The sequence below is a fragment of the Leucopleurus acutus genome, assembly GCF_964270905.1.
Source record: "Leucopleurus acutus genome assembly, chromosome: 2".
Lineage (NCBI taxonomy): Eukaryota > Metazoa > Chordata > Mammalia > Artiodactyla > Delphinidae > Leucopleurus > Leucopleurus acutus.
This window is the reverse complement of record NC_139143.1, coordinates 164,082,761-164,100,518: the sequence shown is the minus strand read 5'-3', so window position 1 is coordinate 164,100,518 and position 17,758 is coordinate 164,082,761. Positions and strand designations below refer to the sequence as shown.

General features: G+C 50.9%; 1 protein-coding gene across 1 annotated transcript in view; it reads right to left on the bottom strand.

Annotated features, from left to right (window-relative positions):
• The window catches only part of GRIK3 (glutamate ionotropic receptor kainate type subunit 3), a gene marked incomplete at both ends in the record, with an annotated part of 233,303 nt that overhangs the window by 15,297 nt on the left and 200,248 nt on the right, over window positions 1-17,758 (bottom strand). The window contains 2 exons of the mRNA XM_082832622.1: window positions 2,098-2,216; window positions 8,277-8,500. Coding sequence (XP_082688748.1) covers window positions 2,098-2,216; window positions 8,277-8,500 — 343 coding nt within the window. The remainder of the gene's footprint in view (window positions 1-2,097; window positions 2,217-8,276; window positions 8,501-17,758) is intronic.

The window sequence follows — 17,758 nt, the reverse complement described above, 5'->3', positions numbered from 1 at the left end:
AGGCTAAAATTTAAGAACCACCGCTCGAGAAAAACACACACATGCACAACATTTCCCAGGCTTGTCAGACCCTCTGATGCCTATCCGTAAACCACCTGTGTGGTCCCAGGTTCTGAACACCTGGAAGTCTTGAGTGAATCCTGCTCTTAGCTCTTAGTTCTCTGTGTGATCATGTGCCAGACAGCTTCCCTCTCTGGGACTCCGTAAAGCATCGTCCTTCCTCTGTCCCAGCCTCATGCAAATACCACAATGCTGCTGGAATGATATAATTTGAGGAGGAACTGTGTTGGAAATACAAGTGGTACACAAATATAAGATTGCTATAGGATGCTTTGCAGGAGGAGAAAAAGCAACATTTTTTTGAAGCTCTTCGCCGAAATAGATCACTCCTCCTCCCCGACCTTGGGTGCGAAGCACAATTTAGCTGAAACCTTCTAACTGAAGTAATTAACTAGGTGGCTTTCAAGAGATTTAAATAGCAAGTGACTCGTGAACTTTCCAGAACATTCGGCCCTGCCGTCTGAAAAGCGTCTGCTTTGATATGGATGAATTCTTTTCCTAAAGAAATCACTCAAGGGAGAGTTTTTCAAATACATAACTATTTTTCTCCCTCCTAATCAAAACCTTGTGGGGAATACATCAGGGGCCAGTGCTTTGAATAAGCAGCAGGAGGTGAAAGGGAAGTTATTACTGCATTTAGGGGTCTCCAGGTCCTTCCCAACTGTCAGTGAACAAAGATGATGAATGAAGAAGCAAGGTGAGGCTTCAGGACACTCATTAATGGTGGGGACGGAGAGAGGCACTTTCTTCTAAAGCTGCCTGTCACTTCCCAGCTGCTGGAGACCACGCCCCCGCCTCCACCCCCAGCTTCATCTGCCTGGCCCTCCCCCAGGCAAGGGGCTAGAGTTGCCCCCAAAGGGAGAATGACTTATTTTACTTGTTTGCTTGCTGAGCTCTGCCACGCTCTGTTGGGCCCCCGACCCAGCCTCTGTCATGGCTGGGAGTTCGCTCAGGTCAGGGTCCTTTGTTCAAGTGCCCAGCACAGGGCTTGGCGTGTAGTGGGGACTCAGGAGACACTGAGATAACATCAGTCATTCATTCCTTTGGCATTTGCTAGTATATATCTACTGAGGACCAGGGTTTGTGCTGGGCCTAGAGGATACACACAGATGAGTGAGGGACAGAGACATTCTTTGCCCCTTGGATCTCCTTCCCTCCCTGGTGCCCTTGTTGCCCACTGTCCCCCTGTGGGTCCCTAACCCAGGCAGAGGTAATGAGCAGAGGCAATGAGCACTTGGCTCCTGGTCATCAGGGCTTGGGGGTGGGGTTCTTCTGGGGGTCTTTCCTGGCTGGGGTTCCCTCCCCCTGTGCTTGCCCTCCAGCCCCTGGTGTTTCTGCACTGTGCTCCTGCAAGGTGCTCAGCTTTCTGAGATATTTGAGTAAGTGCAGATCTTTCCAAAAGATGGGCTACCAGCCGGGGGGAGGTGCAGCATCCCAACCTTCCCTCAAGAGGATGTAAGAAAAAATGGCGTCCTTCTGTGTTTACCAGCTCTGATGCACTGAGACTAATGTCCCCACCTCAGACATGCCCTTTTCGACTACCAGGCTCCCCAGAGTCCAGTTCCCGCTACATTCTGAAGTTTTCATAATCCATCTCTGTCCTCCAGCCCCATGGCCACTACCTCGGCTCAGGTATCATCATCTCATTCCTGCAATAGCCTCCCACCCAGCCTCCCTGCCTCCAGCCTCCCCTCATGCTCAGCCCAACTTTGCTCAGCCAGATTCTGTGGTGGTGAGGCCATCGGTGGGGGTGGCCCCAGCAGACAAGATGCTGTATGTCCATTGCAGCTGGAGCAGGAGGGGCTGGGGATGAGCCCTGCATGCCATGGGTGGGCGTGGCTTATACGCTTCAGCCTCAGACCCTGAGCCGGTCCAGCCACAGTAGTGATGGAGCTTGGGGACCTGGGAAAGGGCACACGCCTAAGCATCCAGGTGTCTCCAACCTTCTGAGGGCTTGGCAGTTCCGAGGCTGCCCTGGAGGATGGGGCTGGCTCTGCTGACACTGGAGAGGAGGCTGCCTGGGGAGGGCACACATACCTTGCTGCATCAAGGACCCCATTCCAAACCAGAAGCTGTTCAACAGAGTGAAGTTATTTTCTACCACCTCGGAGCCAGGGTTGCAGGGGTGAGCGTCATACCACTCATAAGGGCTGAACCTGCAGCAGAAAGAGGGGGGCAATGAGGCGAGGCTACGGGGAGACGGGAGGGAAGGAGTGTCCAAGCCACACAAGCCGGCGGTTTAGCAATCAGTGATATGCCGACAACTTTAGCATCAATTCCCTCACCGTTCTGCTGGGAAGGCAGGGAATGGGAAACCAGGGCCATTTTCCTTCTCATTCTTTATTGTTAGTGCCCTTTTCTGGTGATAAAAGTAATTCAGCAGTATCTCTTAGAATTAAAAGTGCACATGCCCTTCAACCTAGCAATTCTGCAACTCATTATCCATCCTACAAAAAGCACTCCCACAGGAGCACAAAGAGAAGTGTGTGAGGGTGTTTATCAAAGCATTATTTGTAATAGCGAAAAACTGGAAACAACCTAAATGTCCTTCAATAGAGGAATGATTAAATAAACTCTGCCACGATCGTACTTTGAAATATCACGTAGCTGTTAGAAGAGATGTACCAACAGGGAAAGATCTTCAACACATATTGTTTGGTTTTTTACAAAAAGTGATAAAAATAAGAACAATATGATCACATCTGTATAAACAGATTCCTGAAGACATCGTTGCATACCTATTTATGTACCTTTGTATATAAATGCATATAGAGTCTGGAAGGGTCCATATCTAAAAAAATATCACTGTTTACCTCGCGGGGGGGTTGTTAAAATGGCAGAAGAAATTTCATGGAAGCCTGTTCCTTTGTATGTATTACATGAATTTTGAAAAATGAGAACAGGCTTTTGAATTACTTGTATACTTTAAAAAACCTTAAAATGGAGAAATAGTAAAATACACTCTTCACAAAATAGTCAAACAGTACAGAATACAATGGGAAAGTGAAAGTACACCACGATCCCACCCTCTGGGGAAAACAATGTGTTATATATTTTTTTCAGATTTTTCTCTCTGAATATGCAAATACATGCATGACAGGAAAAAATGTTATTTAAAACTCCCCACTGCCTTCTAAGGAAGAGAAGTCCTGATAACTGGAGGAATCTTTGTTTACTGTGTGAATTCCAGTTGAGGAATTGGACATGTAAGCTGGAGGAAGCTGGAACACTCTGGAGAGATTGAGAGAAAGTCCCCACCAGGCTGGAGTGGCTGCAGTGACTGGGGTGACTGGAGTGGCTGGTGTGGGGTCAGATGCTGAGATGAGAGACCCGGAAGGAGAGACATGTCGGATAGAATTTTGTTTTGTTTTTTAAAGTGTGATGAGCTTTAAGTGTGATGTTGTGACTTTCCATCCCCCTTCTAAAAGCTTTAGTCAATTAAACATTGATCACCGATGCTCACATGAGAAGAATTTTGTTTTCACAAAGCAGGAAGGTCCTCCAGATAGGAAAGTGCAAAGTGAGGCTTCAACCCAAGATGGGGATTTTCAAAGTGAATGACCGCGAGCTGGCCAGAGGCTCTAAACATCCACAGGAAAGAGGCAGAGGATGAAGAGAGCAGAGATGAGAGACTGTTGTGAGAAGGGTTTCCGAGAAAGCCTTTGGAGAGCTGTGTGTTCAGGGGCCCCTGCATTGAAGTCTAGGGAGAGCAGCCTCCACAGGGCGGCTGGGGGAGCTCGGGGGTGGCTCTGGAAGGAGCAGATGTGGTGGACACCACCTGGGAAGTCTGGAGGGCAGGGGTCGGGCTGATACGTGCTTCTCAGGTGAGACAGGAGAGTGAGTCCTTGCTGCACGGCACCGGCCTGCAGGCCCAGGCATGGCCAGGGCTAAGGACGTTTCCCTGGACCAGATGGGCCCATGTAGAAGAGAGATCCGGCCCAGATCCACCTTGACTCCTATCCGAGAAGGGCGATGGGACTCCAACAGGGAGAAGCCATGGAGCAGGGGCTGCTAGAGGACCCGGTGCTGAGCGGGGGAGTGGGCCGACCAAGGAGGCGCTGCCGAAGGGGGCCTCCATGGGGCCGAGGGGAGAAGTCTGGTCTGTGAATGAGGGTAGAAATGTTGAGGACTATACCAGACTTAGCCTTCTAACTTTTGAGTTGAAACAGTGTGTTTGTGCTTTAGAGAGAGACCGAGGGTTTCTGAGCTCTGGAAGCAAGCCCAAAGTGACAGGTCCTGGCAGGACTTTCACTGGGGCAAAGAAATTCACCTCTGAACGCACTGGAAGGTGGGTGAGAGACAAAGTAAAGATGATGTCTGATGAGCTCTCATGAGCCCTGCTTTTTAAATGTACATACACATATACAAAGTATATATATGATATATGGGATAATCTTTTAACACACACACAAAATCATATAATAGATCTTGTCTTAGATGTTGGCTTTGCACTTCATAAGTCACCAGCCTCTTTCCAGATCAGTCCTTCCTGATCCCCTTTATTCTCTATAACTAATTAATAGGTGTTTTTTAATACATTTTTAAAATTGAGGTATAGTTAATTTACAATGTGTTAGTTTCAGGTGTATAGCATAGTGATTCAATTCCATATATGTTCTTTTTCAGATTCTTTTCTATTATAAGTTATGACAAGCTACTGAGTACAGTTTCCTGTGCTATACAGTAGGTCCTTGTTGCTTACCTGTCTGATATACGCTAGTGTGTATGTGTTAACCCCAAACTCCTAATTTATCTCTCCCCCCCTCCTCCCCACCATCCCCTTTGGTAACCCTAAGCTTGTTTTCTATGTCTGTGAGTCTATTTATGTTTTGTAAATAAGGTCATTTGTATCACTTTTTTAGTCAATAGGTGTTTTTAACCATTCCTCTCTGACGGCACTTAGGCTGGCCCTATTTGCCACTGTGGTACACTCTGCTGAAAGAAACATCCTTGGCCACATTTCCGTGGGTACCTAGGACAAAGGGCAGCCTTGTCTAGGGCTTTGCTGAGAAGGCTTTCTAGATTTGGGGGAACTGTAAAGTGGGGCTCAGTGGTGACTTTCAACAGGATAAATTCCCAGAGGTGGAATTGCTTACCATGATAAAAATAACTGGTCTCAAATGGGCCTCTTGGTTATCAAGTACTGTTATAGACCTGGGTCCTCACTACCCCTTGAGAGGCCGACAGTGCAGCAGGCGCCCACTTTACAGGTGGGGAGGTGGCTTGGAGCAGTCTAGGTGACTGCAGTCTTGCGGTCAGTGGGTGGAAAGGCCCAGATTCGAACTCCAAGGCCACCGGAGGGAAGAGGATGGGATGGGCGCTGGAGGGCGCCACCAAAGTGAGTGATGGATCTCGGACTTATGGCTTTTGTGGCTACAACGGGTTCTCTCAGTCTTGCAAGTAAGCTGGAGCTGGTAGAGGCTGACCTGGAGATACTCTGTGTCCCCTCAGGGAGAAGGCTAAACGCCGGCCCCTGGGTAGAAGGGCAGACAGAGCACGACTGGTCGGGACCATCTCTTCCCTGGGACTCTCATCTGTACTGGATTTGGCCGGAATGTGACTCCTGGGGGCTGGACTGGCGGCTCGCCCCCGGCCCTGCCTCTGGGGTCAGGCACTTAGGATTATCTCCTCATCATGAGTGCCAACGGTCCTGCTCTCTGTGGTGAGAAGCATCCGCCCTCCCTTCCTTTTTTCTCACTGAGCATGAAGCAGAATATCCTGGTGGCAGAGAAACGCCTTGGTCAATGCCTGGACCCCTGATGCTAGACAGGCACAGGTCAGGCCAGTTTTTTTTGTTGTTGTTGTTCTGCATGCGGTCCTCTCACTGTTATGGCCTCTCCTGTTGTGGAGCACAGGCTCCGGACGCACAGGCTCAGCGGCCATGGCTCACGGGCCCAGCCGCTCTGCGGCATGTGGGATCTTCCCGGACCGGGGCACGAACCAGTGTCCCCTGCATCAGCAGGCGGACTCTCAACCACTGCACCACCAGGGAAGCCCCAGGCCAGTTTTTAGGATGGACAGCCCTGTGCCCTGCTGGAGCTGCCCGGAGGGGGCCTGGACACCTGCCCACCCTTCGCAGACCCCATCTCTTGGGCAGCTGTGTCCAGCGCTCCGGCAGCCAGTAAGGAGTGGTCCAAAGGACACAGGCCACGTGGAGGCGAGGGGACAGAGGGCCACATCCACACTACAGATGTGCTGCGCTCGACCTCAACAGTATTGTAAAAAATCAAATTAGTGGCTACTTATAAAAGCCATGAGGCTTCACATGAAAATCTGAACCTCTCTCTAAAATCCTGAACCCTGCAGCACTGGTCTGTGTTCCTGTTTAGCACAGTCCATTGGAGCTGAGTGGTAGTCACCCTTTTCTCCACGTGTGTGCTCGAGTTTGCCTCAGTCCCCACTACTCCCTGCCGCCTACCACCCAGCCTGCTTCACTCCCTCATGCTTCCTGTGTGTGCCACCCCTGATTTAAAGTCGGGCAAGTCTTGGTTTGAAGCCTAACACTCCACGGAAAGGCTTTCTGACTTTGGGCAAAGACTTAACCCCTGTGAGCCTCAGTTTCTGCTTTTGTAGAGTGGAGATAATCATACCAACCTCACAGGACTGCAGTAAGGATTTGACAGGATGGGTGTGAATTGTGTCGTCAGAGTGTTACACTGTGTGACAATTGTCCTACGATGCTGTTCATGGCTCTGTGGCCGAGACCCTTGTCCCTCTCCTCTCTCTCCGGCATCCTGTGTCATTCCAGCAACTCCAGAAATCCCATCTCTTCCAGAAAGTCTTCCCAGCCTAACCCTGAGAGGGGGGGCTCCTACCTGCCTGGCCAGGAGGTAGTGGGTGGGAAGGAGGTTGGGCTGCCAGCAGCTGATGAAAGGCCAGGAATTAGAGGGGGATGGGAGGCACATCAAATGAGCAACGCTGATGCTGGAAAAACTCCAGCTGTTTGCAAGGGGGTGGGAGCCAAGAGGCTGGCTGGAGCTGCTAAAATTATGGTGAGAGCTCTGGAGAATGGCTCCTGGCTTTCAAAGGCTTGTTAGACCATTAGAGACAAGAGGCATAATGAAGGTCTCTCTGTGGCAGGCTGGGCTGCCGGCTGGGCGAGCAGGCAGGCAGCATCAGGCCTGCCGGCAGCAAAGAGCTTCGGAGGCAGGACAATTTCCTCTCTCACATCCTTCCCTTTGGTCTGTCTCTGTGTGGGAGGAGGGAGTGAAAAGAAGCAGGATGGGGGAGGCTTTCAAAGAAGACTCAGGAGAGAAAAAGGCCGAAACACCAAGTCCTCGGATCTCAAACTGCTTCTCCGGAGAAGTCTCGCTTCACACCGTGTTAGAATTTAGAGAAAAAAGAACCAGGGCAGGGGCAGGGGCAGGGGCTGGAGCCTGGAGGCAGAGGGCCCAGGAGCCACCAACTTGGGGCGGGAACAGAACACGCATGTCCAGGTGGCCAGAGATGTGGGTTGCAGATAAAACACTTGGTGACCTGAGGTCACTTGCCGGATGTGTCCCTTATTGCTAGGATGGCCTTGGCGCGTACTGAGCCTTTCTGAGTCCAGATGTCTCCCCTTCATGGGAGGCTGTGAGAGTTAAATAAGATAATTGGCTGTAAAGGACAGAGCATGGGGCTCGGTAAACACTGAGCTAAACCTGTTTCCTAGTGACCTCTCCCTACCACCCACCAGTAAGGATGTGCTGTGTCTACTTCATGTGAACAACTAAATATGCAAGGGTATTGCTAGTACGTGTTAGAGGCAGGTATGTGCGTGTGCCAAGTTTCTGCATGTGTGCATGCGTGTGAGTTTATGTGGCATTGTTCCCCCTGCTGTTGTGGACTGGATGGACACAGTCTGTTTGCCAAGTTTCAAGCTACCTGCTGGGCCACCCAATGCGCCTGGGTCTGCTGTACTGGGTGCCTGGCCCAGGTGGTGCAGCCTTGGGCAGTGACTTAACCTCTCCTTCTCATAGGACCTGGGATACAACTGCTGCCTCTCAGAGTCATGGGCGCAGACCAGGGTGAAGACTGGGGGATTCAAGCTTAGAGGCCATGGAATGATCCCTGAGCGATATGAAAGGATCTGAGCCTCACGGAGGGAGGCAGGAGAGCAGGTACAGCAGTGGCCTGAACCTGGGCCTTCTGTGCCAATTGCTGAGGATGGGGGGACCTGCCTGGCTCCCTGAGCCTCTAACCCTGGGCCGGACCTCTGGTCAAGGCATTGCCCTTACCTGGCGATGACAAAGAGGACACAGCTGACACCCAGGTAGGCGAGGAGCACGTACATCCAGATGTCTGGGGACAAGGGGTTGAGGAAGGAGAAGACACTGGGGTTGGTGCCATTGGGCTTGCGGTAGAGGATGCTCACACCGAGGGTCATGAAGGGCTTGGAGAAGTCGATGGCCTTCTCGCGGACGTGGGTGATGGTCAGGGGGGCCACAGCCAGATCTGCCTTCTGCAACGAGAGACAGACAGACTATGAGCAAAGCCTAAGGCTAGCAGGGGACAGAGCACCCCTTCTTGAAGGGAGGAGAGACGAGGGAGTGAAGTGGAGTCTGTTGCCTGAGCCCTGGATCACTTCACCACTCTTTAGTTTCAATATTTACTGACCCTTCTTCCGGGCCAGGCCATGCCCAGGGTGCTGGGAGACAATAATGAATTAGATCTAACCCCTGTTCTCCAAGAGCTCATGGCCTTGAGGAAAAGGACAGTGGTATCAACATGCAGAGAATGGAACCCTATTGCAGCTGTAACCCATGTGGTCCATTCTCAAATGGTGCCTTTCAAATACAGTTCAGCAATCTTCAAACATTTAAAAATAGCTGGTGTTCTCTCTTTGTGACTATCAAAGGTCATGAAGAGGACACAGAATCCACAGCAACCCTTATTTATATCTGGTTTCCTCTCCTATCTACTTCTTGCACGCTTCACACCATTTTGGATATTCTATATATCCTCAAAGCCCCAAAAACCAGTGGGGCAAAAATAATACTCTCTTTGGAGGGAAAGGGTGGGGAAGAAACTAAACAGGCAACTTCAGAGCCCTCTTTAATAGGAGAGGGGAGGCAAGAGAACAGAGCAGAGGAGGAAGGGAAGGGACTGGGGAAGGCTAGGGATGCCCATAAGTTGATCAATCTTAGCCCATCACAATTTTAACAAGGGGAATGATTAAATGTCTGTATCTCTGGTCTGAGCTTTTTCTGACTAAAAATCTACACTCTCTCATTTCCATCTTTGCAGGCTTTCCTCACTGCTCTCCTCTTGCACAAGGCCCCACTAAGCTGCTTCCTGTTTACCACATTCCCTTCTTGACCTCCATGCTTTGCACACACGGTGCCCTGTTGAGAATGTCTCTTCCTGCTGTCTAACTCTCACCGCCTTCCATATTCCTTTGCATAGGCTATGTCTTCCAAGAAGCCCTCCCTGATATCCTCCAATTCTAAACTCCCATGAAGCTCGCGCTGTCCCACGGTAAGGTCCTAACCTGCTCAGTTGAAATGGCAGTCTGTGCAGCCGTGTGTCTTTGTGTCATATCTGCCTATTTACCTATGAGTTGCTAAGCGCAGTTGGGACTGTGGCTAGCCGACTCACTGCTTTGTTTCTCTACTCCCCAGCCCCATCTCAGCCTTTGCAATATTTGTTAACTAATAATGTGTCCCTCTGAGAGGCTGTGCCTTGGGCTCCTGTGGGTATTTACACACCAGAATGTGAACCAAGTTATCACTTCCCTTCCTCGGGTGGGGCAGGACAGAAAGAGGGGCTGAGTCCTAAAGACCAGCACTAAAGACCCTTTTGCTAAGGGCGGCAGCTGCCTCTGAGAACCCCCTTCCAAACAATAGTCTCTAGGCAATCATCCACTGACTTGGTCCAGCTTAATTAATTCATTGAGTATTTAAACAATTAATTGTTTTGTGAGCTTCACTAGGCACTAGGGATACACAGCTGAGCCAAACAGACGTGGTTTCTACCCTCCTGGGGCTTATAGTCTAGTAGTGCAGACAGACGTTAATCAAATTGTTTTCTAAGTGGTAGCTATTAACACATCTCTGACTACACCGATCCTAGAATAGGAACCAGCAACCAAGTTGAAATGAAACTTCAAGACAGGGAGGATTGGTATGGGTAGAGCCCCAGCTCCTAAATGACTCTGCAGGTGCTCCAGGCTGCGGGGCACTGGCACTGGCTGGGGGGCACTGCTCCAGGCTGGGGGGCACTGGCACATAACCCCAATGTTTCTCCTTCTAATGTCAGCCCCCACGGCTGATTATTGACACTAGGAGCCCAAGGATTCGGTGAATCTTAGAACCTGGGAAAGTCAGGGAGGAGGGGCCTATTACAAGGGATGTTTCACACTGGGACCTTGCTTTTGTAAGCTTCTAAATGTGTGAGCTGGAACTTGCCTAGCTTTGAAGGCAGAGGAAGAAGACACAGGCAGCTGCTGCCACCCTAGCTCCCTGGAGCCCTCTCATTTCAGGGTGTGCACAAAGGAAAGCAACAAAAGGAGAGAGAACTGTCAGGGAAGGTGCAGAGGGACTAATGTGTATTTGCTCAAGACCTACTGTGCACCAGTGAGCAAGAGACCCAGTTCTGCTCTCATGGAGCTTCTGGTGAAGGGGGCCCCTGTTGGAGGCTGTGGATAGGACTCCAATTGGAGTGGGAGCTGGGGTGGGCAATTCTGGAAGGTCCCTTTCAGTCCTGAAGTTCTAAGATCCTCTATAATGTTGGCATGACATCATTCTAGAACTTGGCCTCCCCTAGCCCTGCCCCTTCAAAGCACATTGCTTTGGGAGGCTCTGTTCTGACTCCAGAGTCATCATCACTGTTCAGAATGCATTTGGAACTGGTCTCTGGGAATGGCTTCTGGGGCTTGTAGTGGATTCTTGGGAAGAACCTCAAAGTCAATGGTGGCAAATCTTCCTTGGGCTTTTGATGGCAGGTTGGATGACAGTGTTAGTAACTGAGGGGTCAGTGTGTTTGCAGCCAATGTCTTTCCCACCACGAGTGTTCCAGGAGTGGCGAGGAAGCCAACCACAGGGCCAGAGGCCCTCTTTCTTCCCCCAGATGGTTTCAGAACCTTCAGAATCTCCCCACCAGCCTTTCTGCTCTCAGGTTCTAATGGTGTTAGAAGGCACCTGTGCCTACAGCAGCAAGACAACTGGTCAACCTGACCTTCTTCACAGGAAGTTTTGATGTGTGTTCTCCTTTGGGCTTCAGGAAGGCTGGAGTTCTCCACTTTGCTTTTGGTTTAGGCAGGAAATACTACATTTCACCATTGGTTACGATTTCCCTGAAAAAGGCCTTATCTTGTCCAACTTCCCTTGAAAGAGCTGAACAGATGTCAAGCCTTTGTTGTTTCAGTTCATTACTCAGAATGAAAGGCCCAATCTTGGCAGGTTCTTCCCACTTGTGCAAGTTTTCTTTGAGGATGATTCATAAAATCATAGGCTGTCAGAGCTGGACCAGAGACCTTTAGCAACATCTATTCCAACCCGTATTATCTATGGAGGGAAACTGAAGCTCACAGAAGGTGCAATGTCTTTGCTCTCATATTTACAGTAATCATGTCCTTGAACAAACCAAACCTCGGACTCGTGCAACACATTCATTGGTCTTATGGGTGATTTGTTAGCCCCTTCTGCCTCACTGAAGACCTTTCCATACCTTTTTTAAAAAAAATAAACCTCTGGACCAGGTAGGACAGCTCTTCCAGGACACTACTTCATCCCCATAAGCAGCTCTCCACTTCCCAAGGATCTGTCAGCACCCGCCTGGCTCCAGCTGTCCTGCTCTCCTCCATGCTCACATAAGGTCACTTGGCACCATTTGCTTTACCACGTCTCCACAACTAGAAGTGAAGGCAAGAATGACTTAACTAGCTACAGCTCCACATTTCTGCCCTTAGTATCCAGGCACTTTGGCTGCTGGTCGGATGCTATAGCCTCATACCCCAGAGTGAAACCTGGCAAGCCTCAGCTTGCTACCTGTGTCTGGTGGCCCAGTTGGCACCTGCCTACTTGGATTCCCAAGTATGGTCCCCACCAGATTCCCCATCTATGTGCTCCGCCTCTCGATTGGGGATCCCCCAGGGCATCTGCTTGCGGACTGCTATAGTTAAAATAGTCAGAACTACCATCTTTCATAGATGCTTCTTATACGCCGAGCATTGCTAAGTGTACTACCTACGTTACCTTATGCGACCCTCCCGGTGGCCCCATGAGGCACTAAACACGATCCCCACATTCCAGGTGAGGGTACTGTGGCTCATCAGGCTAGGAGGTTTGGTCAAGCTGGTGAGTGGCCAGTGGCGTTCGTGGTACGGTGATGAGCGTAGCCACCTTCCAAGCTGGGGAGTGGCTGAGCCAGTACTTGGACCCAGTCCACTGTGACCTCAAAGCCCGATGTTTTACCACTCTACCATACCAGCCACGTGCAGTGTGGGGTGAACTGGGCACCCCCTCCCCAAACATGTTCAAGTCCTAACCCTGGGTACCTGTGAACGTGACCTTACTTGGAAATAGGCTCCCCCGCTCACCGCCACCTAAAACAGTATTTTATTAATTGCCACTGGGACTAAACAACCTTGGAGAAATTCCTGGGTAGCGTAGCTGGGGCTGTGCCTAGGGAGGACACACTTTCTCTATCTTCAGTGGGCATGTCCACTTCCGCATAGATCTGTTCCTCCCTGACTCCCGCTGAGTGCCCCTAAAGCCATCAGTGTGCAAACACCCTCTCCTGAGTGTGCAGCCTTGTGGAAGGCTCCTGGCATGAGCCTGTTTTTTATTCAGACTCTCTGTGTCACCGTATTTCCCTCATATGTCCCCTAGCAACACTCCCCAAGTGGTTTAAAATTCCCCTAATACTACTGCATACCTATCAGAAGAGCCAAAAGAAAACAATGTTGATAATACCAGGTGGCGATAAGGATGCAAAGCAACTGGGTGCCTCGTAGGTTGTGGGTGCAGCCACTCAACGTTACTGGTTATTGTAAGAGCATAGAACTCAGGAAGAGCTAGATGAAGAAGATACATAGGGAAAGTTATGCGGGAAAGGGTGCGGAGCTTCCATGCTTTCTCTCTTTCTCTGGGCGTGCCACTCTCCCCACATCTCCGTGTCCACCAACCCAGAAGCTCTGTAAATTAGGTCTTTGTGGAAGTCATCAAGTTACGATGAAGTCATACTGAATTAGGGTGAGCTCCAAATCCAATAACTAGTGTCCTTATAAGAAGAAGAGAGGACACACGGATACACACAGAGAAGGCCATGTGATGGGAGGCAGAGACTGAAGTGATGCCACTTTGAGCCAAGGATGCCGAGGATTGCCAGCCACACTAGAAGCTAGGAGAGAGGCCTGGAGCAGATGTTCCCTCCAAAGGGACCGACTCTGTGGACACCTTGACTTCTGATTTCTGGCTTCCAGAACTGAGAGAGAATAAATTTCTGTGTTTTTTTTTTTTTTACATTTCTGTGTTTTTAAGCCCCCTCGTTTGTGGTCATTTGCTGTGGCAGCCCTAGGACACTCACACATGTGCCACCTAGGACCCTGGGCAGGGTGCATGCAACTCCCTGCACCTCCCACTGCCAGCCCTGCCCCTGCACCTGTCCTATTCTGATAGGCAGGCCTTACGGTTGGACCCACCCTGCCCTGCGTGAGCCCACGCTGCATTCCCAGAGACCTGAACTTGACTCTGCCTTCTGACCATGACTGCCTGGGTCTCCCCAGCATACACTTCACATCACCTGGTTAGGCTTGGGAGCCCTATGGCTACAGGAACATGCTGACTAGCCCCAACTTCTCTCCAGGTCCTTGTACTTCTACTGCCAAAGCCACCCAAGAAACCTAGTCTCACTCTTGCCACATAGGCAGGACTTGTCCCCAGGGCTCTGTCTGCTGGCTCTCTGCCCACATCTCTGGTGTGTGGGATCCATGGAATTCACCTTCCAGTCTTTTCCCAAAGTTGTTTTTCTCCAACTAGAGTCTTTTCTGATTCCCAATGCTGCTTAATATATGTCAAGGCTTTTCCCTCTGCCCTTCAGATAAAAAATTCTTGTTATGGGTTCATTAAGCCATTCACGATCTACCTGGTGCTGTCTAATAGTACTTTCTGCAATGACGGAAATGTTCTGTACCTGCACTGTCCAATATGGTAGCCACTAGCCACATGTGGAACTTGAAATGTGGCTTGTATAACTGAGGAACTAAATTTATACTTTGATTTCATTAATTTTAAATTAAGTAATTTAAATTAATTTAACCAATTGATTTTAATTAATTTAAGTTTAAATTTAAATAACCCCATGTGGCTGGTGGCTAGTGAATTGGAAAGTGCACATCTAGCCCTGCCTGCCTCTGCAGCCTTACCTCCCATCTTGTTTTCCCCTGGTTCTCTTCCTACTGGCTTCTTTCAGACCCTCCAGTCCATGGTCACCTCAGGACCTTTGCACGATATTTTTCTCTACCTGGAACTTCTTCCTCTCTGAACTCTTTGTGGAGCTAATGCCTGCTTCTCCTTCAGATTTCAGCTCCAACATCACTTCCACAGACAAAATCCCCAGGTGAAATCAGGCCTCCCTGGTGATGACTCTCACAGCACCAGGTATTTGCTGTCCTAGCACTGATCTTATTTGTGATTTTAGAGGTATTGGGTGATTTCTCCCCCCACTGGCCCATAAGCTCATGAGAGCCGAGCCTGAGCCTGTGTCTTTTCACTCTTCTATTCCCCCCACCTAGCATAGTGTCTGGCTCACAGCAGGCCCTCGGTAGAGATTTGGGGACTGAATGAATGGGGCGTTGCTGGTTTAGGAGAGACACCCAGCAAGTGTGTCCTCAGAGCCAGCTGGCTGGGGCACCTGGCACTTTCTAAGAGGGCAAAGCCAGTCACAGACAGTATCTGCTGATGAACCCTGGCCTCTCCAAGCTTAAGAAAACACAGTGCCCCTTGAAAGGCCCTGAACATAAGCCTGGCAGCCAATGGCCTTAACAACCCACACGTCTGAACAGAGGGGAAACGAGTGCTAGTAGATTCATGAGTGCCAGCGGATGGGTCAACTACCAACACCTGTGATTCACAAGCCAGCTTCCTGAGCTGACAGCAACCTCATGGCCTGATGGTGAGGAATGATGCCGTGCCTTTCCCTGGCCTGGAGAACTGGTGATTCCTGAGTCCCAAAAGGCTCCAAGCTGTGTCTCTGTCCTCCAGGAAGGATGGGCGGGTCCCCCCTGCTTCATAGCCACAGGGCCCTGGGGATGGACACCCCACGGCTCCATCTCCTGTCTCTGGGGGTTCTCTTTCCCCATCCCACAGGGCCCTGAAGATGGCATCTGCCCAGAGAGGCCCTGCCCAGCCAAGCCCAAGGAGCTGGGGGCAGGGAGCCCCCTCCCTCCACGGGCTGTGAGGTCCCAGTTGTACATTCCCATAGCCCCTGTGCTGGTCCTCAATGCCCTTACCACACGTGAATTTTGATCTATAAGTCATTGTTTAATATCTAGCTCCTCTGCTGGTATATAAGCTCCAGGAGGGCAGGGACTACATTTATTTCACTCACTGATGTATCTCTAGGATTAGCACAAAGGCAGGCAAAAAGAAGGGGCTCAGTAAAGTTCTGATGGAAGACTGAGCATCAAAGTACCCCCAAGAGTCCTGATCAACCCTTACTCCAGCCTAACGGGCTGAGCTCTGGCCTCTGTTTCCCTATTCAGCTCCCCCATTCTTCCTGAGGTCACTCTGACCCCTGCCAGTCTGCTGGGGTCTGGCCCAGCCTGCCTGTCTCTCACCAGCCTCCCTCCAGTGTTTGGACCCTGCACCCTGTGCCCTTGTCCTTGATGGGTACCCTTACTTATGACCTATCAGTGGTCCCTAGCATTCATTGATAGCCCTCACTGGTCCTCATGGCTCTCCTCAGGCAGGTCCTGGTGACATCTTTGGTTCCACAGCATCCGCAGTGGCAGTCCTGGGCGACCTGGCTGCCCTGGGGATGGGGCCGTCTCTGCGGTCCATCTGTTTCCTCTACCCCAAGCCTGCCCCACTCCATCTGGGACTCTGTCCTGCCCCCGAGGTGAGCTCCCAGCATGCCTTGCTTTGAAGTGCCCTATTCTAGGCTGGGAGAGGGGACTTGGGCAGAGCCTTTCCTGGCCTTGTAAACAGGGGTTGGGTCCAATGCCTATACGCCAGAACCAAGGTCTGTTCCCTGGCTGGGAGGAAGGTGGGACACAGTGAGGTAATGGTGGTATCTTAGACACCAGATCTTCCTGTCACATCTGCCAGCCTACCTGGAGGCTGGGAGACCAGAGTGCACAGTCTAAAGGCCATGGCTGATGTTGGGCGACATCTTTCCAAGTCTATGTCCTCCTTCATCTGTCCCTCATGTACCATTTTCTGTTACCCGCCAGGGAGCCAGAAATGACCCAGACCCCTTCCCTGGATTTCTCTGAATGCTGATGACTAGGAGGACAGGGAAGGTATTTCCCACCTCTCACAAGTCTCTAGGACCTTCCTCCAGGACTCCCCACTGGTTTCTGATGCGCAGGGCCTCTCAGCTCAGGCGCCAGTCTGCCAGCCAGGGAAGCTCTTTCACCTGGCCACACTCCTCTTGTGGAATACTTACATCTATTCATACATTCATAGATTACTGCCTGCCTGTTTCCTCCACTAGAATGTAAGATCCTGCGGCTCAGAGAAGGGATCCTGACCGTTTAGTTCACACTGTATCCACGGTGCCTAGCATGGGGCTTAACTGAACCAATTGAATGAACAAGTGAATCCCTTAATCAGTGGGAGCATTGGCTAGATCCACCCTCTGAGGTTTAGAAGAGGTCACCCAGCGAGCCCTCCTTCAGGGCCTCGTGCACTGCAATTCTTTTGGGAGGTACCCTGAGTCACAGGTGGTGTCCACTGATGTCCCACCAGCCGGCCAGCGCCACACTTAACAATCAGCACTGTAGCCACCGATAACCTCGGAACAGCCCATATGCATCTAAAGACATGGGACAGGTGCCAGAAAATTCCTAAGTGCTGACCGAGGGGTCGTGTACCCGTGCTTCACACATAGGTTTCCTGAGCTAACGGATGCCCGGCAGTGAGACATGAAGCCCGTGCCTTTCCCAGGCCTGGGAGAATGGCCGGTTCCTGAGTCCCCACAGGGCTGTCTTTCAGGACAGCTCAGCTGGCGTTCCCCGCTTCATGGCACCTCCATTCGCATCTCTGTAAGATCCCCACTTCTCCACTCCCTGCCTGTCCACAAGGCCGGCGTCCACCCAGGGTCTGCCCCGGCATGGTCCTACCAGCCCTGCCGGACCCCTGATGAGGGTGGAGACTTCAGCAACCTCGGCGACCCCACCCAGGTCGGTACCCCCATCTAAGCCCTGCATATCTCTTCTTCATTCTTCAAGTCTCAGCTCCAGAGTCACCTCTGCAGGGAAGCCTGAGTCATTTCCCTGTTTTACACTCCCAAAGTCCCCTGTACATATACCTCCTCGCAGCACCGATCAAAATTTTACTGAAATTTAACTTGGTTGCTTCATTGCTTGTTCCCAGAGGGGCAGGAACCACGCTGACCTTGGTTGCTCCTATATCTCCAGTCACCGCCCCGCGTCTGGCCCGTCATGTGTGCTTGGCTCACCCGTCTCATGCACCAGGTCAGACCCTCTGGCCACGACCAACCTCACGCAGGCACAAGCTGCCAGCATGTCACCTCCTGCCCACCTGGACACCTCTTG